At 44.8% G+C, this 18,423-nt stretch overlaps 2 protein-coding genes across 2 annotated transcripts in view; both read right to left on the bottom strand.

Annotated features, from left to right (window-relative positions):
- Positions 1-5,195: 5,195 nt before the first annotated feature.
- LOC311244893 (single-pass membrane and coiled-coil domain-containing protein 1-like) lies at positions 5,196-8,149 on the bottom strand. Its single transcript, XM_084334584.1, has 3 exons — positions 8,043-8,149; positions 6,112-6,261; positions 5,196-5,717 (listed from the first exon to the last, which is right to left on the bottom strand). The coding sequence occupies exons 1-3, from the start codon at positions 8,090-8,092 to the stop codon at positions 5,267-5,269; spliced, it is 651 nt and encodes a 216-aa protein (XP_084190710.1). The 5' UTR covers positions 8,093-8,149; the 3' UTR covers positions 5,196-5,266.
- A 969-nt stretch (positions 8,150-9,118) lies between these two features.
- Positions 9,119-18,423, bottom strand: part of ngef (neuronal guanine nucleotide exchange factor) — a 57,283-nt gene continuing 47,978 nt past the window's right edge. The window contains exons 17-19 of the mRNA XM_084309392.1: positions 13,338-13,417; positions 13,148-13,252; positions 9,119-10,569 (exon numbers count right to left, since the gene is read on the bottom strand). Of these exons, the coding sequence (XP_084165518.1) occupies positions 10,328-10,569; positions 13,148-13,252; positions 13,338-13,417 (427 nt within the window). The 3' untranslated portion in view covers positions 9,119-10,327. The remainder of the gene's footprint in view (positions 10,570-13,147; positions 13,253-13,337; positions 13,418-18,423) is intronic.

The following is an 18,423-nucleotide window of genomic DNA, read 5'->3' on the forward strand; positions in this document are numbered from 1 at the left end:
CCAGATCACACCTACAAAGCAGCCCCCCCACCCCCCACCCACCCACATCCATCAGCACCGGCACCCCGCCGCCAACATCAGCAGACTGCCCACCCCCAACCCTGACGATCACAATCAGTCAGGTCAGTAGGCAGCTCTCCAGGATTAGTGTAAACAAGGCCAGAGGACCGTACAACACTAATCCCAGGGTGCTCAAAGTATGTGCGGAGCAGCTGGCAGCACCGCTCCAGCATCTTTTCAACCTCTCCCTGAGGCTGGAGAGGGTGCTCCAGCTCTGGAAGACCTCCTGCATTGTCCCGGTGCCCAAGAAGGGACGACCCAGCACCCTCAACGACTACAGGCCAGTCGCTCTGCCGTCATACGTCATGAAGACGTTTGAGAGACTGGTCCTGCAACACCTCAAGCCCCTGGTGCGTGACTCCCTCGACCCCCTGCAGTTTGCATACCAGGCAAACATCGGGGTGGAGGATGCCATCATCTACATGCTCCACAGAGCGTACACGCACCTGGAGAAGCCGCGCAGCTCAGTGAGGATTATGTTCTTTGATTTCTCCAGCGCCTTCAACACCATCCAGCCGTCACTGGTAGCGGAGAAGCTCTCCGCGATGCAGCTGGAGCACGGCTTGGTGGCCTGGATCAAGGACTACCTCACTGAGAGGCCACAGTACGTCAGACTAAAGGACAGCCAGTCTGACGTACTGGTGAGCAACACCGGCGCCCCCCAAGGAACTGTGCTGTCACCCTTCCTCTTCACCCTCTACACCTCAGACTTCTGCCGCAACTCAAGCGGGTGCCACCTGCAGAAGTTCTCAGATGACTCCTCCATCGTAAGCTACATCACCGACGATGATGAGGAGGAGTACAGAGCCCTGGTGGAGAGCTTCGTGGGGTGGAGCGACAGCAACCACCTCCAACTCAACACCAGTAAGACCAAGGAGCTGGTGGTGGACTTCCGGAGGGGCAAGAAGAGGCCCCCCTCGATTCCCATCTCCATCCGAGGGGTGGATGTGGAGATGGTGGACTCATATAAGTTCCTTGGGGTACACCTGAACAATAAACTGGACTGGTCGGATAACACAGAGGCCCTCTACAGGAAGGGACAGAGCAGGCTGTTCTTCCTGAGGAGACTCAGGTCCTTCAATGTGTGCAACAGACTGCTGCAGTCTTTTTACCAGTCTGTTGTGGCCAGCATCCTCTTCTATGCTGTGGCATGCTGGGGAGGCTACATCAACTCAAGGGACACCAACAAGCTCAACAAGCTGGTGAGGAAGGCTAGCTCCGTGGTGGGAGTCGAGCTACCTAGACTTGAGGTGATGGCAGAGAGGGGGATGATAAGGAAGCTGGCTGCCATCATGGAGAACCCCTACCACCCCCTCTACGACGAGCTAGTCAAGATGAGAAGCTCGTTCAGCCACAGACTCATTCCCCCCCGACACTCAACTAACCGCCTCGGACAGTCCTTCATACCAGCGGCCATCAGGCTCCACAACAGTGGGCAGCGACTAGCAGCCTCCAGGCTCCACAACAGGGGGCAGCGACAGTGACTGCTACCAGACATTGACCTGGGACTTATAGGAACCCAAGGAGGACAACCTACACTACCTTAGGCTTACTGCACCTTAGGTGGATACTGTGATACTGTGAATAATGTATATTCAGTGGATACCGTGATACTGTGAATAATGTATACTCAGTAGATAGTAAATTATAACACTACCTTAGGCATACTGCACCTTATGTGGCACTGTGAATAATGTGAATATTTCTTCAGCTAGTCAGATAGTAAATTATATTGACCATATTGACCAAATTGTTTACACTGCCTTTGTTGTTTTTACTACCTGTACACTGTGTTGTTTTTACTACCTGTACCCCCCCCCCCCTCCCCCCCATGCTGCTATGATGCCTGAATTTCCCCAAGGGGATCAATAAAGGAATATCTTATCTTATCTTATCTTATCTTAAACATTGGTATTTGTTTATTTTCAAAGCTCTGGTTGGTAAGCAACTCCCTTACAACCATGTTGGATTGGAATTCTGGATTCAATCAAACTTGCTCAATGATCTGGTCATGTTTATGGTTCCCCAAGCTTGTTTTGATTTTTGAAAAAGCTGCCTTTTCCTTTAGCGATCCTTACTCTTGAAATGCCCTTGAATGCACTTTAAAGCTTGTTATTCTTCCAAACTTTGGGCAATTTAAAGCTTTGATTAATAACCATTGTACGTCATTTTGGACTTGTTTTGTGAGAGGCAGTTAAATCATTTTGTGTCCTGTACTGTGCAGGACAGTGATTAAACAGTAGCAGGACAGTGGATCACAGTGATGCAACAGTAGCAGGACAGTGGATCACAGTGATTAAACAGTAGCAGGACAGTGGATCACAGTGATGCAACAGTAGCAGGACAGTGGATCACAGTGATGCAACAGTAGCAGGACAGTGGATCACAGTGATGCAACAGTAGTAGGACAGTACATCACAGTGATGCAACAGTAGCAGGACAGTGGATCACAGTGATGCAACAGTAGCAGGACAGTGGATCACAGTGATGCAACAGTAGCAGGACAGTGGATCACAGTGATGCAACAGTAGCAGGACAGTGGATCACAGTGATGCAACAGTAGCAGGACAGTACATCACAGTACATCACAGTGATGCAACAGTAGCAGGACAGTGGATCACAGTGATGCAACAGTAGCAGGACAGTTGATCACAGTGATGCAACAGTAGCAGGACAGTGGATCACAGTGATGCAACAGTAACAGGACAGTACATCACAGTACATCACAGTGATGCAACAGTAGCAGGACAGTACATCACAGTGATGCAACAGTAGCAGGACAGTGGATCACAGTGATGCAACAGTAGCAGGACAGTGGATCACAGTGATGCAACTGTAGCAGGACAGTGGATCACAGTGATGCAACAGTAGCAGGACAGTGGATCACAGTACATCACAGTGATGCAACAGTAGCAGGACAGTGGATCACAGTACATCACAGTGATGCAACAGTAGCAGGACAGTGGATCACAGTACATCACAGTGATGCAACAGTAGCAGGACAGTACATCACAGTGATGCAACAGTAGCAGGACAGTACATCACAGTGATGCAACAGTAGCAGGACAGTACATCACAGTGATGCAACAGTAGCAGGACAGTACATCACAGTGATGCAACAGTAGCAGGACAGTGCATCACAGTGATGCAACAGTAGCAGGACAGTACATCACAGTGATGCAACAGTAGCAGTACAGTACATCACAGTGATGCAACAGTAGCAGGACAGTACATCACAGTGATGCAACAGTAGCAGGACAGTACATCACAGTGATGCAACAGTAGCAGGACAGTGGATCACAGTGATGCAACAGTAGCAGGACAGTACATCACAGTGATGAAACAGTAGCAGGACAGTGGATCACAGTGATGCAACAGTAGCAGGACAGTGGATCACAGTGATGAAACAGTAGCAGGACAGTGGATCACAGTGATGCAACAGTAGCAGGACAGTGGATCACAGTGATGCAACAGTAACAGTGTTTTGTACTGCTTTTCTTGTTTTCTGTTTCTTATCTTGTATTTATCGTGCTGATTACTGGTTTTTATCTTTTGTTATTCTATCTCTTTTAATTGTATACTCGACGTCACTGTCCCTCGAGTTTAAACAAAGGTTGAATGAAAATATGCTTTCTCCCTAGACCAGCTGTCTTGTTGGGCCAAATAGCCAATAGGAGTTGTCCCATACGAATGTACATGAGCAGTAAGCTATGTGACTTATACTGTGTGATCTATTATGTGACTTATATTGTGTGATCTATTATGTGACTTATACTGTGTGATCTATTATGTGACTTATATTGTGTGATCTATTATGTGACTTATATTGTGTGATCTATTATGTGACTTATACTGTGTGCTCTATTATGTGACTTATACTGTGTGATCTATTATGTGACTTACACTGTGTGATCTATTATGTGACTTACACTGTGTGATCTATTTGTGTACTTTCATGTGCTCTCTGTTCTTACTGCAATGACTTTTCATTTTGTTGTGTGGCAGTCAACCAGACCACAAGTATGTATTATAAATCTGCATATATGTGTGGAACCTCAGGGTACAGAGACATACCCTGATGTTGTGTACGTGCTTTCTCCCTTTCCTGTTCATAGCACGTGTTCCTGCAATGTTCCGAATATGCCTGTGAACTCAATAAACTTCAGAACAACCTTGAGCCTCTTTCTTGGTGTCATATTGTTCTCCAAGCTCACAAACTGCTTCCAGGTAACCTGTTCACTGGTGAGTGCTGGTCACAACAGTGACAAAGTATCTCTACTCAAGTACTGTACTTTTTTAGTTAATTGTACTGTACTTTACTTGAGTATTTTCATTTTAGGGAACTTTTACGTAAGTAGAATTGTGAATGGAAGCCTTTTACTTCCACAAGAGTATATCTGGGTATGTCTACTTTTACTCAAGTAAAGGAACTGTGTACTTCTTCTTCCACCACTGCCAAATAGTGAACATTATAAATACTTCACAAACAACACTGCGTTCTACAATCGTTCTCATGCATAGATCACTAGATTCATAAACTTATAATATGAGTTTCACATGAGCATTTCCTGGTTGATAACAAGGTGACAGTGGCTAAATGGGCAATAGCAAACATGAAATACTTAACCTACAAAAATAAGACGGCACAATATTGTTGTAACTAAGAGATTCACTGGGGGGGAAACCTTTTTACTGCATAGGTATATCAGCTACAATATGAGGTTCACTTGGGCATTGCCATGTTGTAAACATGGTGCCAGAGTTGAGGTGAGGCTTCATGTAGTATCACCCTTGTTAGTTCCAAAGGCCCAACGTTTACTTCGCTATTGATTTCAATAGACAATGGTGGAACGAATCCAAATAAAACACTTGTTGACCGATTTAAGAAATATTGGTGAATTCCGATCCTTGACCTGCTGTCGGACAATGTGCAAAGTTTAATCCAAATCGGATCAGAACTGTAGGAGTTATGGCCGACTCGCCAGACACACATGCGGACAGTAGTGAGCGCACCCCTGTGTGCGTGGGTGTAACTATGCAAGCACATCACATTCATATGTGTACAATTTCTGAGAGTGGACAATCCCTTGACAGCATTTTATTCATTTATCTTTGTAAGCAAAGTAGGAGAGAAATATTACAGCAGAGCACGAGGCAGACTCAAATCATAGACCAGTCCCAACGCAAGGACACACACCGGTTCATGTTACTTCTTCTCTGTGTGTTTCATTATATCTCTGACGGCTAGATGTTCCTCCGAAGCGACGGCGTAGCTCGCCTTCCCGTTCCTCACCACCTGCACCGCCTTCAGCAAGCTCTGCTTGAGTAACCGGTTTCCTGTACACCTCCGGATCACCGCCTCCACCTCCTCCTGCTCCCCCGGTCCCCTCCCCGTCCACTTGTATTCACAGTGATGCCCTTGTGTCACAAAGAAGACGCACAGGGCCTTGGCGTCCCCGTCCCCCAGGCCCAGCTCCTCCAGAGCGGCCCTCCAGGCGGCGTCCACCCTCCTGTTCTTCAGCCTCCTCCGGAGGACCGATGCGGTGGTGGGCAGGCCGGCCGCCAGGTCCGGTAGACGCCGAAGCACGAGCTCGTGGCAGCACTGGAGCGTCTGGAACACGTAGCCGAAGAGCAGGCTGATCTCAGCCGGAGACATGCTTGAGAGAAAGAGAGAAGGCAATGTAAACAGAACGCTGGCATTGAAGGCTGTACTTCTGTACTTCTTCAATCAATATCTGAAATAAATGGAAAAACTACTAACCTTCGTACTGTCTTTTACTATTATGCACTTTGCTACTACCTACTATACCAATATGTCTATACTACTACTATGCACTCAAGACTGTAGCGGTCGAGTTCAACACTTGTTTGACGAACAATATCACTGACCCTTAGCTGCCAGAGTTGTACCCTTCCTGCTGACTTGTTGTACAGAACTTGTAAGTTACTTTAGATAAAAGCGTCAGCTAAATTACTAAATGTAAATGTACATTATGGTAACGTTTGCCCCCAAGTTCCTCCTGTTCTGCAGCTGCATTGCTTCCCTGTCACCTGTGCTCCAGCAGAGCGCTCCAGACATGGTCCTGCTCGGCCTGTCGGGCCAGAGAGCGCCGGTGCTGCTCCAGCCTCTGCTCCAGGGCCCTGGCAGCCTCGTCCAGCTCCACAAAACGAGCGCGAACATCCTCCAGTCTCTGCTCTAACCTGGGAACAGGGCCACCAGGAGGTCACCAACATACTCCGTAAGTGCAGTCTCTTGTTGTTCAATATGGCCATTATATTATTGGCATTGGCACATATATAAAGATGAGCCACACATTTTTTTACTGTGCAACACAGAAACCCACGATTCTCCCAAGATTGTACATTTATTTTGTGCTTGTTTAAACCAGTGTTAGTATAAAACTGAGTTCTTTGGATTGATATGATGAGCCAGGAGACGAAGGTGAAGTCAATCTATGGTATTTATTGACACAGGAACACACAGAGGAACAGTCCTGGAGACCACAGCCCTCCATGGGGGCTGAGAGGCTCTAGAATGATGACACAATCATGGCTTAAATACTATGTGGGTTCCAAATTTAGCGAGCCACTGGTTAATAAATAGATGATCAGACAGGCTTGGTCGTATATGGTCATATGTGGGGGTATATGTGAGCTGTTGCTGAATCTGATAATATGTCCATCTTTGCTCCTCTCACTCAGTGGCCTGTGGCCGGAGACAGAGGTCACACAGGTCAATGTATTTTTAGGTGCCTGCCTGGCTTGGCCTCCTGGCACATTCCAGGGTGAGGGAGACGACCAGAGGAGAGATAGAAGAGCTTAGAAGATATTAGATATAAATCTCCAGGAAATACAACCCTATGGGGGTGGCAGTGACTCATGAGGTAGAGCAGTCGTCTTGTAATCAGAAGGTTCCTGGTTCGATTCTGGCTCCTCCCGGCAGCATGTCGAAGTGTCCTTGAGCAAGGTTGGCACCTTGCATGGTCACCTCCTCCATCGGTGTGTGAATGTGTGAGTGAATGGCATAAGTTGTCAAGCACTTTGGATAAAAGCTCTATATAAATGCAGTCTATTTACTATTTACCCTAATAACCATTGGAACCCTGATGACCATTGGTCAGTAAATTAGTATTATGTTATTATATGTATTCAATTATATACTCTATGCAAATGTTTTGTGATCTGGGAGAGATCAAACGAAACAAACTAGAAAACAAACTTCAAGGAACCAAAGGGTACTTCTGAGCTCTATTGTCAAGTTATTGTCATTGCTTTTATTCACCCTTTGAGGGGTACAGTAGCTTAAAGGGGTGGCAAATTACAGTAGAGATCAAAGTTAATATCCAAAATCAAGATGTAAAATAGCTCACAAAAACAAGAAGATTAGCCACAGATCATGAAAATAAATCTGGGTAATTTCATCGGTCGTGACGTCTTCTATACTAGATATCTTCTTAATATTTCCATTATTAACCTTTTCCTGCCTGTACCCGAGGCCGAGGAAACTATAAAAGCAGGAAGGGTCATCACGTCACCTCTTAGCAGGTGAACACACATTGGTGCCAAGTGTGGAAACGTTCAGTGCAGTCGACATTGAGTTGAAAAGTCACCCTATCACCTCGGATGTCAGAATCATCGCCAATTTGTTGCATTGTTCACTAGCTAACATTTGATATATTGGTTGATGTATACATCCTCAGATAGATGGTATATTTTAATACAGGCTTCAATATAACTGGCACCAAAGTCTGACACCAAGCTGAGCATAGAACGCTGGTATTCTGACGCGACGACCCTTCCTTCTTTTAGTTTCCTTGCCTGTACCTCCCCTCCCCCTCCCCCTATGCTGCTATGACACCTGCATTCCCCCAAGGTGATTAATGAAGTAACACGTGACCTGAGTTAACTTGAATACAGGTTATCTGAATCCACATCTAGCGCTAGACACAGATGTTTTCTCTTTCGTCTACGCAAACTGTCACCTGGTGATGGTTCCACTGAAGCCTTTAACCGAGGTCCCCTCTGTGGCCATGCCGCACCTCCACCGTCTTCAACCCTCTGACCCGACCGTCAGACCGCTGAGTCTCACCAACACACCCAAACAGTCATGCAAACGACCACATGTATAATCATCAGCCTGGTCACAGTTGTGAGATGAGCATGTGTGTGCGCAGAGGCTATTTTAAACAGTAGCAAAAATAGATGGCGAATGACATGGCTGCCCGGTGTTCCCCCTCTGGTTCATAGAGGTCTTAGTGCCGGGCTGTATCCCCGTGGAGCTGGTCTATGGATAGACACTCTATGTTTAAGTAGAGGGGTCTGCTTGTTATGGTTTAGCACGGTGCAGTAGTGATGACTAGTTTGCAGGGTCAGGATCAATTCGCTTTCAAAAAGGAAAATTTACCGTTTACTCGCTGATGATGGAACATCCGGATAGTGTGAACGTTTTATGCCAACCGCTTTTCAATATTTGAATTTGAAAGAGAATCCACTTCCTGAATTAATTGTATTAAAAGTGGGGGCAAATCATAGAACTGCAGTTCACATGGAACTGATATAATTTACAGATGTATCCCGATTTGATATGAACAGATATTATTACAGTATTTAATGAAAACAAAGTTTTAATCTGGCATTTTTTTCTAATACTAGTTTAATTTAAGATACTTTAAGATAATACTCCCATGAAACCAGCCCTAAGTGCATTACAGTAACAACATTATGTTCTCACTGCAATAACTGCACTTCCCTCAGATGTACACTTGGGGGCAGCAGGCTCTCAAAAATATTTCACCAGCAGCTGTGGATAGAATTCAGAATATAAAACAACCTGTGGTAGTTTTCAAGGAAATTGTACCTACGACTCTAAAGGGGGAAAAAAATGCCACAATGCGAAGGTTCTACATATGTTTGGTTCATATGAAAACATCAATGCAAGTTCAGTATCATCCAGTGAGTCATATTGGATTCTGAGCTTGATACCAGTCAAACCAGTTTAGATGAGTAAAAAAAATATATTTAAATCTCATTTCAGATCTTTTTTCTTTTTATTATTAACAATAAATTACTTCTTACAAAATGAAATGAGACAATTATTCAGTAATTATTAGTGTGTCACTTTGAACATCAAATGCTTGCAATATACACATTTACACATATTTATATAGACATACAGGTTTCACCACTGGCATGCCGTTCCACTGCTGTCTAATCAGCCGGTACATTCTGTGCAGACGTGGCAGGTGTGTGGCGGATAATGGCGGAGGACTGGTTACGCAGGAATTTGTCCTACGTGTGTGTGTGTGTGTGTGTGTGTGTGTGTGTGTGTGTGTGTGTGTGTGTGTGTGTGTGTGTGTGTGTGTGTGTGTGTGTGTGTGTGTGTGTGTGTGTGTGTGTGTGTGTGTGTGTGTGTGTGTGTGTGTGTGTGTGTGTGTGTGTGTGTGTGTGTGTGTGTGTGTGTGTGTGTGTGTGTGTGTGTGTGTGTGTGTGTGTGTGTGTGTGTGTGTGTGTGTGTGCGTGTGTGCGTGTGTGTCTGCCTATGTCTTTGTGCATGCTGCATTAAAGTTGGCGAGGGATCCGGCCCTGAGAAACTATATCTGTCGTGTCACGCGATTCTTTATGTAATTCTTTAGTGCTCCTTTTACAATTAGACAACTTTGACCAGTCGTGTCGTTCCTATATGTACAGACCTGCGAAACATTCATCGTCAATTACCATTCGATACCAGCTGCTTTTCTTTTCTTTTTTTCTTTTAGCCTTTGTGTGTGTGTGGCTTTACAAAAGGGGATTTGCTAAGTCATTGTTCGAAGGAATGTGATTCTTAAAGTAAAGCGCTTCAAAAGAGTTCAGACACAATACACCCATGCGGTCGAGGTGGGGTTTACATGCTAACCTCCCCGAGAACCATCGTTATGTTCTGTTCTGTCATGCATAGTGAACACGCTGATGAGCTTTTGTTCCACACTTTCCATAACAGAGGGAGGGCCTGTATGAGACCATTTCAATGGAAGTTTATATGACGTTAGACATGCAGGTTCTGTGGAAGGAAAAAAACTCCTTTCCTTTAAGCCGTCGGACTGTTGAGCGGAGATGACCCCCCGATCTCTGGCGCTCCAAACACATACTGAGCAAAAAAGACCAAAGACAGATGGCGTCATCGCAGGATATGATTTCACTCCGATGTTATCCGGGTTCGAATCACACGATCCTCTGATCCGCTTTGCTCCCAACTAATCTGTGAGCGACGACATCCGTCACCATCATCGCTTCACTGTCCGTCCTCCGGTTGGTCTGTCCAAGTGCCAAAGACATTTGAACCCTTTGGGTTGCGCCTGCCCCCCCTGGAGGCCACTCTGACCCCTGTGGCCAGACCCCCTCTCTGGGCCAGCTGGATCCTCTGCGCCTCCCTCAGGTTCTGGGCCCGGACCTCCTTGTTCTGGATCTCCTCCACCAGCCGGATGGGGAACCAGCCCCTCTCGCCGTCGTGGAGCCTCTCACCCATCATCCAACCTGGGAGAGAAGGAGAGAGTTATTGGGTAAATTTCTTATCCCAAGCAGCCAAGGAAAATACATGTAAATGGTTTGCAAAGGCTTGCTTGATAATAGTCCTCGCCTTGAAAGAGGAAGCACACAATAATCACATGCTTATTTCAACAATAGTCTTCCTCAGGGAGCGTGTGAGAGCACAAAACAATTGCACTGATTTATGCTTGCTATTCAATTTACCAGGTGGCTAGAATCAGTAAGCAAACATCACCCATAGGTTTTCAGCATATTCAGTTACGATAAACAATACCGTATTATTTACACTAATGATAATATACATATCAAGCTATTTAAATGAGTCTTTTCACCTATCCCTCCTAGTTATATACATACTGTACATAGTCCTCCACACATGCATTTCACACATGCATTTCATCTGAGAGGTCAGTGCAGTGCCCCTAGAGCAGTTTTTGGGGTTCAGTGACTTGCTCAAGGGCACTTAGGCAGGATGGTGGTGGGCACCGTAGATGTAATATCAGCCACCCGTCTCAGTCACCAGCTGGAATACACCCTCGGGGATCGAATCAGCAACCTTCCGGTTACTGGCCGGCCACTTTACCTCTAGGCCACCCTGCCTCCCTGTTAGACAGAGTGTGGGCATTGTCTTCAGTGTGTGTGTGCGGCTGGTTCGTCAATAAACACGGACCGTTACCAAGCATCAGAACAGCCTCTCAGCTCTGGCTTCCTCTGTTAGGACTGTTCACCTTGGAGGAGGAGGAGGAGGAGGAGGAGGAGGAGGAGGAGGAGGAGGAGGAGGAGGTGGTGGTGGTGAGGGAAATATTGTTTGGGTGAATGAAGACGAGACGTGTAAGAAACATGAACCAAGAAAGGAAGCCAGAAAGACAACACAGACACTGCAGTAAATGGAGCGAGACAGTGTTCACGAATGATAAGGTCAAAACGAGTGAAGGAGTGTGTATGAGGATAGAGGGAGATATGTATATATTTTTACCTTGGTACATTCTTTAATATCACATCAAACCCATTAGATTGGACTAAAATGTATTGCCATTATACAGCACAAGTACAGTACAACGAAAATAAGTTTGGCATCCACCAGATGTAATATACAATGTACAGGTGATTAAACTGGGTATAAAATGTATAAATTAGTAGGCTACTACTGAGTAATAGCACTAATCCGATGTAGCACTATTACTCAGTAGAACAAATTTATATATTTTATGCCCAGTTTAATCACCTGTACATTGTTACTATTGCACTTTACTGACAATCTTACAGCTTACAGGACTGTTCATACACCTCGGTACCCAGAACCTGCACCGAGTTTGGGGAAAGGGCTCCTTGATGTTCACCGCTCCCTTTGCCTGGAATGGACTTTCTTCATCATCATATCTGATTTTAAAGCTTAAATTATGGAAATTTTAAAGAATGAGGTGGGACCCCAGCAACCTCCTGTAAAACCTCACCTCCCCTTCTCTCTCTTAGCCTGCCTATTTACCCGTAGCTCTTCACCATAGCCTTTTAATACACTCTGCTGCTTGGACTCACATGCATCCAGACTGTGATTGTTGTACTGTTGATGAGAATTTTGTTGCTCTGCACTATTGCACTATTTTACTCTGTCTAGTATATGCTAATGTATGTCTATTTTATTGCACTGCTCTTATTCTGTCTATTTTTATACTCATTTTATGTCTGCACCTTATGCATTGCTTTTATTTTGCACGATTCCCAATACAAGCGGGGCCTCAGACCCTGGAGGTGGGCGGGGCCTCAGACCCTGGAGGTGGGCGGGGCCTCAGACCCTGGAGGTGGGCGGGGCCTCAGACCCTGGAGGTGGGACCTGTGCAGGAGCCCCTCTTGGGGTTGGACATTTTAACACAGAAATATATCACAATCCATTTGATAGATTTTAATATATTACAATATTTTCTTAATTAAATGTTTTATTATTTTTCATAGATTTGAATGACAGAAATATATTAAAGATTTTCAGGGATATTCTTTATTTATTCATTCTATTTTATGTCTACATTACTGCTGTGAAGCACTTTGCGCTGCAATTCATGTATGAAAGGTGCTGCATAAATAATGTTTATTATTATTATTATTATTACCCTCCAATCCCGTTCAGTCTTGTCACTCAGGCTCAAATGTATTCCTTTGTGCTACGTTGCCTTTTATGTTATTGGCTGTCTGTGTTTTGTATGTTTGTTTTTAAATGCTGCCATTTTGTCTCGAAAAAGAGATCATTGATCTCAAGTGACTACCTGGTCAAATAAATAAATAAACAAAAACAAAAAAAAAAGCTATCGGTAAGGAACTGCAAACCAAAAAGAATAGGAAGAGAGAGGGAGAGATAATTAACATATAAGACTGAGGCGTAACACTGAAGAATAATCAGTCGGAAAGGGATAGAACAAGAATAATGTGGACACAGCCCTCTGTTGAAAGAGGGGGAGACGCTAGAGAGGGAGGTGGATCTAATAACCCAGTCAGTGGAACTCATTACAGCCCCTTTCAGTCATGAGATCTGAGAGGAGATGAGCGGCCGCGCGGCCTCAGTGCTGCTGCTCACCGTCGTCCGTTCTCTCCAGAATGTTGAGGACGTCGGCCATCTCGATGGAGAGCTCGTCTGGCTCCTGGGAGCAGTAGGACTGGATGCACTGCACCTGGGGAGAGTCTGAGGGACAGACGCCACGGATGAGTGTGAGTTGGTGTGTGCAAATGTGAACGTTCTGGAAGGTTCCATGGGGTGTTTATCTCACCTGGTTGGTGGGCACTGGTAGACATGAAGCGTGTGCGCCGGTTTGGAGTTAGAGCACATATCCAGCGGAGTTTATCGCTCCTGTCAATAACACAGAGGTGGGGATGAGTCGTTACTAGTCAATCATTCAGTCTGATGTGGCCCTGAAAGAAATTTTTTAAAACTGAGGTGACAGTGAAGTAATCACATGCACCGTACCAAGATGGCGGCGCGTGCGGAACACAAGGCTCGGCATCTCTCCAGTTTTTGCAAATTAGCGGTAATATACCTACTTGTTTTAAGTCTGTATGATAGCATGTACAATAGTGCTGTATATACAGTATATATACATTTATATATTTATATTTACCACATATCCATATCTGTCTGAATATATAATCCCTCTATATACCTACTTACAAACCTGCATATAACCCATATAACTCTGTATGATAGCATGTACAATAATGCTGTATATGTAACGGATGGTATCGTGAAGCGCAGTCAAGAAGGGATGGGGTGAGTAGCGGTGCCAGGATGGTATCGTGAAGCACAGTCACGAAGGGCTGGGGTGAGTAGCGGTGCCAGGATGGTATCGTGAAGCACAGTCACGAAGGGCTGGGGTGAGTAGCGGTGCTATGGGTTAAACTCACTCTCACCTCCTCAAAAGACGCATAGACACAGTACAAAGAAGTGAAGTCACCTCTTGGTATAGCGGTCTGTGTTGTTGCACGCGGCGTGGCAGACCAGTGTTCGAATCTCCCTCGGGGCATCGAAGTTTGAGGTGACGTTGTCACAACCGTTACATATATACCATATATATATATATATTTATTCTTACCGTATATATATACACATGTGCTGTACATACTTTCATATAATCCTGTAGATACTATATCCATACATATCCCTTATACTCTTACTAGTTACGCTGCTGGCCAGTATGACTTACTACTATAGTGTCTTTATCACTGTAAACCTGTTCCACTCGACGGGGTCGGTACCGACCCCTTTTGACATTATAATCATATAGGCATATTTTTATGAATAATTTGTGATTTTAAAATCAACCGTTTTCAAGTATTAACATCACCACTATGTCACAAATGCATGTAGAATGTAAAACGTTAGGTTGGCAATAGTTTAGCAATAGGTTAAAAGTGTACTTATATCGTTTTAAGTTTTCGATATGCAATTGCCTATCTGACCCGGAACCGGAAATGGAAATGTTGAACCATGGGAATTGTAGTTTTTTTGCTGCCATTTTGTAGAGGAGATTCATAGCTATCGGCCGCGTCTCTACAATTCGTGGCCGCATTTCTGCAGACCCGTCTCTGATTGGTTGAGCTCCATTTCTGCAGACCCTTCTCTGATTGGTTGAGCGAAGCCCCTCTCTGATTGGAAATGTACTACCAGATTCGCTTATAACGTTATTTCGCATGATTTCGCGGTTTATTCATAATGTTATGCACATTTCACAACACAGCCAGCTGTCAGAAACTGTACATTGTAACGTTGTTATTTCGCGGCCTGCCCATTTGATGTTCCCAAATCATATTCAGAAAGTATCACAGAGACTTCTATTGACCAAGGAATTAGTTATTATTAGTAAGACACATTTCCGTAGCAATTGACCACCAGACTCTTTCTCTTAAAACTTTGAATCTGAGAGAGCTCTGGTCAGCGAAGCCGGCGAGCGATTATTATTGGTTTTTAATGACAAACCAATTACATAATCCTATCAAACATATGTGTAAAGGCACACACAACATATTCCAGTTAACGGTATATTTTTTTAATGATTCGTTATGGCGTAATCAATACTTCCATGCGTATAAATTGCGTTCGCGACCTCCATGTTTTGGGGCTATTCATCAGAAAACTCGGATCCGGGATTCGGCTCCCATCCGTCGGGCAACAACTGTGGGTTTTCAGCCTCTCTCTCTGGAGCTTAACGGAGTTTCGACTCCTGGCTAGAGGAGCTTGTCGCGGCTCATGCGCGCGCTCGGCCAATCAGAGAGGGGTCTGCAGAAATGGCCTCAACCAATCAGAGAGGGGTCTGCAGAAATGCGGCTACGAATTGTAGAGACGCCTATCGGCCAGCGTTGAAATTTCTCCGATCTACACTTCCTGTCACATACAAAGTTCAGCGTTCTGAATGAATCATATCAATAATTGTTATGATTCGCGATAATAAGCTACAAAAGGTAACGTTTTTGACAAATATTGAAACGCAGTCAGTTTCTCCTCACTATTGTTACCATGTAGGAACAGTTAGATCTGAAATTAGTTTCAAAATGGTTACACTGTGGGGGAAATAAAAAAGTACAGTCGATTACAGTAAATATCAGTATCTGTTATTATGCACGCCTGGTGATACTATATCCAAATTGAACTCGGCCATTTGAAATATACTATATATATATATATATATATATATATATATATATATATATATATATATATATATATATATATATATATATATATATATATATAAATGTGCGAATTGGCTATAATAAGGTAATGTATAAGCATATATTCTATATTCTATAATAATATTTCAAATTGCATTGGTCCGGATGGGAGAATTCAGTACTGTATATACAGAACCTTCAGTTTTATCATCTTCCCTTTATTAATTTCCTTAGATCTTTTGTACACATGATCTCAAGAGGGTACTGAATGAGTTCAGTGGTAGTTTTTTAAGTTTGGTCATTATTATCATGGTGTTATTCACTGTCAAAGATGAAAAGAAAAATCATAATTCATATTTTCCTTTGTTTCATCACAATTTAAGCAAGCCTAGTAATAGACACAATATTTCTGACACTGAGAATACATTCACTGAGGTCCATAGATATACCTAGATACCAAGAATATGCAAATAGCCCTTGTAGAAGTGGAGCAATATTCCATTTACCTAGGTATACATTTTACGCAGATTTTCACCTGGGGTGGAACAGGTTAATACTACAAGTCTGTACATACATCTGATTAGCACTATTACTCAGTAGTACTCATTTACATATTGTATACCCAGTTTAATCACCTGTACATTGTATATTACTATTGTACTTTACTGTTATAATTGCACGCTGGTTGTATGCCAAACTTATTTTCATTGTACTGTATAATGACATACATTTGAATCTAATCTAATCTATGTATTCAGACTACTTACACCTCTACAGTCTTTCAGTCAACAACGTCAATAATAAAACCTTGAATGAAATAGTAGTTACAACTGATCTCCCCTGAATCAGTGTGGGCCAGGCAGACTCTCCTCTGAGCCTGTGTCTGGCCATCTGGCCTTCATGGCTTGAGTTATAGGGGACACGTTCAAGATCTGTCTTCCTGTTCAGCGGGGGCCCCTTGCAGCCTGGGCAGGAGCAGCCCCCATAATAATAATAATAATAGATTGAATTTTAAGAGAGAAGCGCCTTTCTCAGACTCAAGGACACTGTACAAGGAAAGGATGGAAAAAAAATAAAAGTAAGTAATAAAATTGAAAAAATATATATAATAAAATACATAAAAGATCTGTGTATAGTAACAACAAGAAAAACAAATAAGATAAGAGATAAAAATAAATAAAAAAAGGAGGCAAGTTCTGTCCAATTGGATGAAGTGGTTAAAATTAACAAACAAACAAACAACAAAACAAAACAAAACAACGGAATCTGTGGCTTAAAAAGAGTCAGGGGTGGGCTACTTGGGAGCGGGGCCGTGTTGCGTGAAGGCAAGTGTGAACAGGTGGGTTTTTAGCTTGGTTTTGAAGAGGTTGATGGTGTCAGAGCCTCGGATGAGGGGGGAGAGGGAGTTCCACAGTCTGGGGGCTGCTGCAGCGAAAGCTCGGTCTCCCAGTGTGGAACGCCTGGTGCGGGGGATGGTGAGGAGGTCGGAGTTGGAGGATCGGAGGCCTCGTGCTGGAGTGTAGGGGTGGAGTAGGTTGGTCAGGTAGGAAGGGGCCAACCCGTGCAGGGATTTGTAGGTGAGGAGGAGGATCTTGTAGGGGATTCGATAGTTGATGGGGAGCCAGTGGAGTTTTTGCAGGGTGGGGGTGATGTGCTGCCAGGGTTTGGTGCGCGTGAGGACCCTCGCAGCAGAGTTTTGGACGTACTGTAAACGATCCAGAACCTTCTTGGAGGCACCAAGAAGGACTCCGTTACAGTAGTCGAGGCGGGAAGTGATGAAGGCGTGAATGAGTGTTTCCGCTGAGGTGTCGGAGAGTGAGGGGCGGAGGCGGGAGATGGTTCGGAGGTGGAAGAAGGCGGATCTGGTGACAGACTTGACGTGAGGGTGAAATGAGAGGGTGGAGTCCAGTATGACGCCCAGGTTCCTTACCTCTGTGGAGGGGCAGATGGAGTAGCCATCCACGGAGAGAACAAGGTGGTCGATCTTTTGGAGGAGGGCTGGGGAGGCTACAACTATGAGTTCGGTTTTCTTACTATTGAGTTGGAGGAAATTGGTGGTCATCCATATTTTTATGTCCTGGAGGCAGGCAGTGAGGGAGGGGGGAGGAAGGGGGGCCGAGGGTTTGGTGTGGAGGTAGAGCTGTGTGTCGTCTGCATAGAAGTGGAAGTGGAGGCCGTGTTTCCTTATGATGTCACCGAGTGGGAGGAGGTAAATCATAAAAAGGAGCGGACCTAGCACCGAACCCTGGGGAACACCCTGTTTGACAAGTGCTGGAGCTGACCTGGAGCCCCCGAGGGAAACATACTGCCACCTGTTGGTGAGGTAGGATGTGAACCAGGACAAGGGGGTACCAGTGATGCCAAGGACACTTTCCAGGCGGTCTAGGAGGATTGAGTGTGAGATGGTGTCGAAGGCAGCTGAGAGGTCCAGGAGGATGAGGATGTTGATGTTGCCAGCATCAGCAGCCATGAGGAGGTCGTTTGTCACCTTGATCAGGGCGGTCTCGGTGCTGTGTTTAGCCCTGAACCCAGACTGGAGTGGTTCAAACAGGTCATGGTAGGCCATGTGACTCTGTAGCTGGGCGGCTACTGCGCGCTCGAGGACCTTGCTGAGGAAGGGGCTCCATCGGGGCCCCGGGCCCTCAGCCATGCATTTCACCATTCATCAGTCGGCCCTTCAGAGCCCAGGTC

This window comes from Notolepis coatsorum (genome assembly GCF_963971535.1).
Source record: "Notolepis coatsorum genome assembly, chromosome: 1".
Lineage (NCBI taxonomy): Eukaryota > Metazoa > Chordata > Actinopteri > Aulopiformes > Paralepididae > Notolepis > Notolepis coatsorum.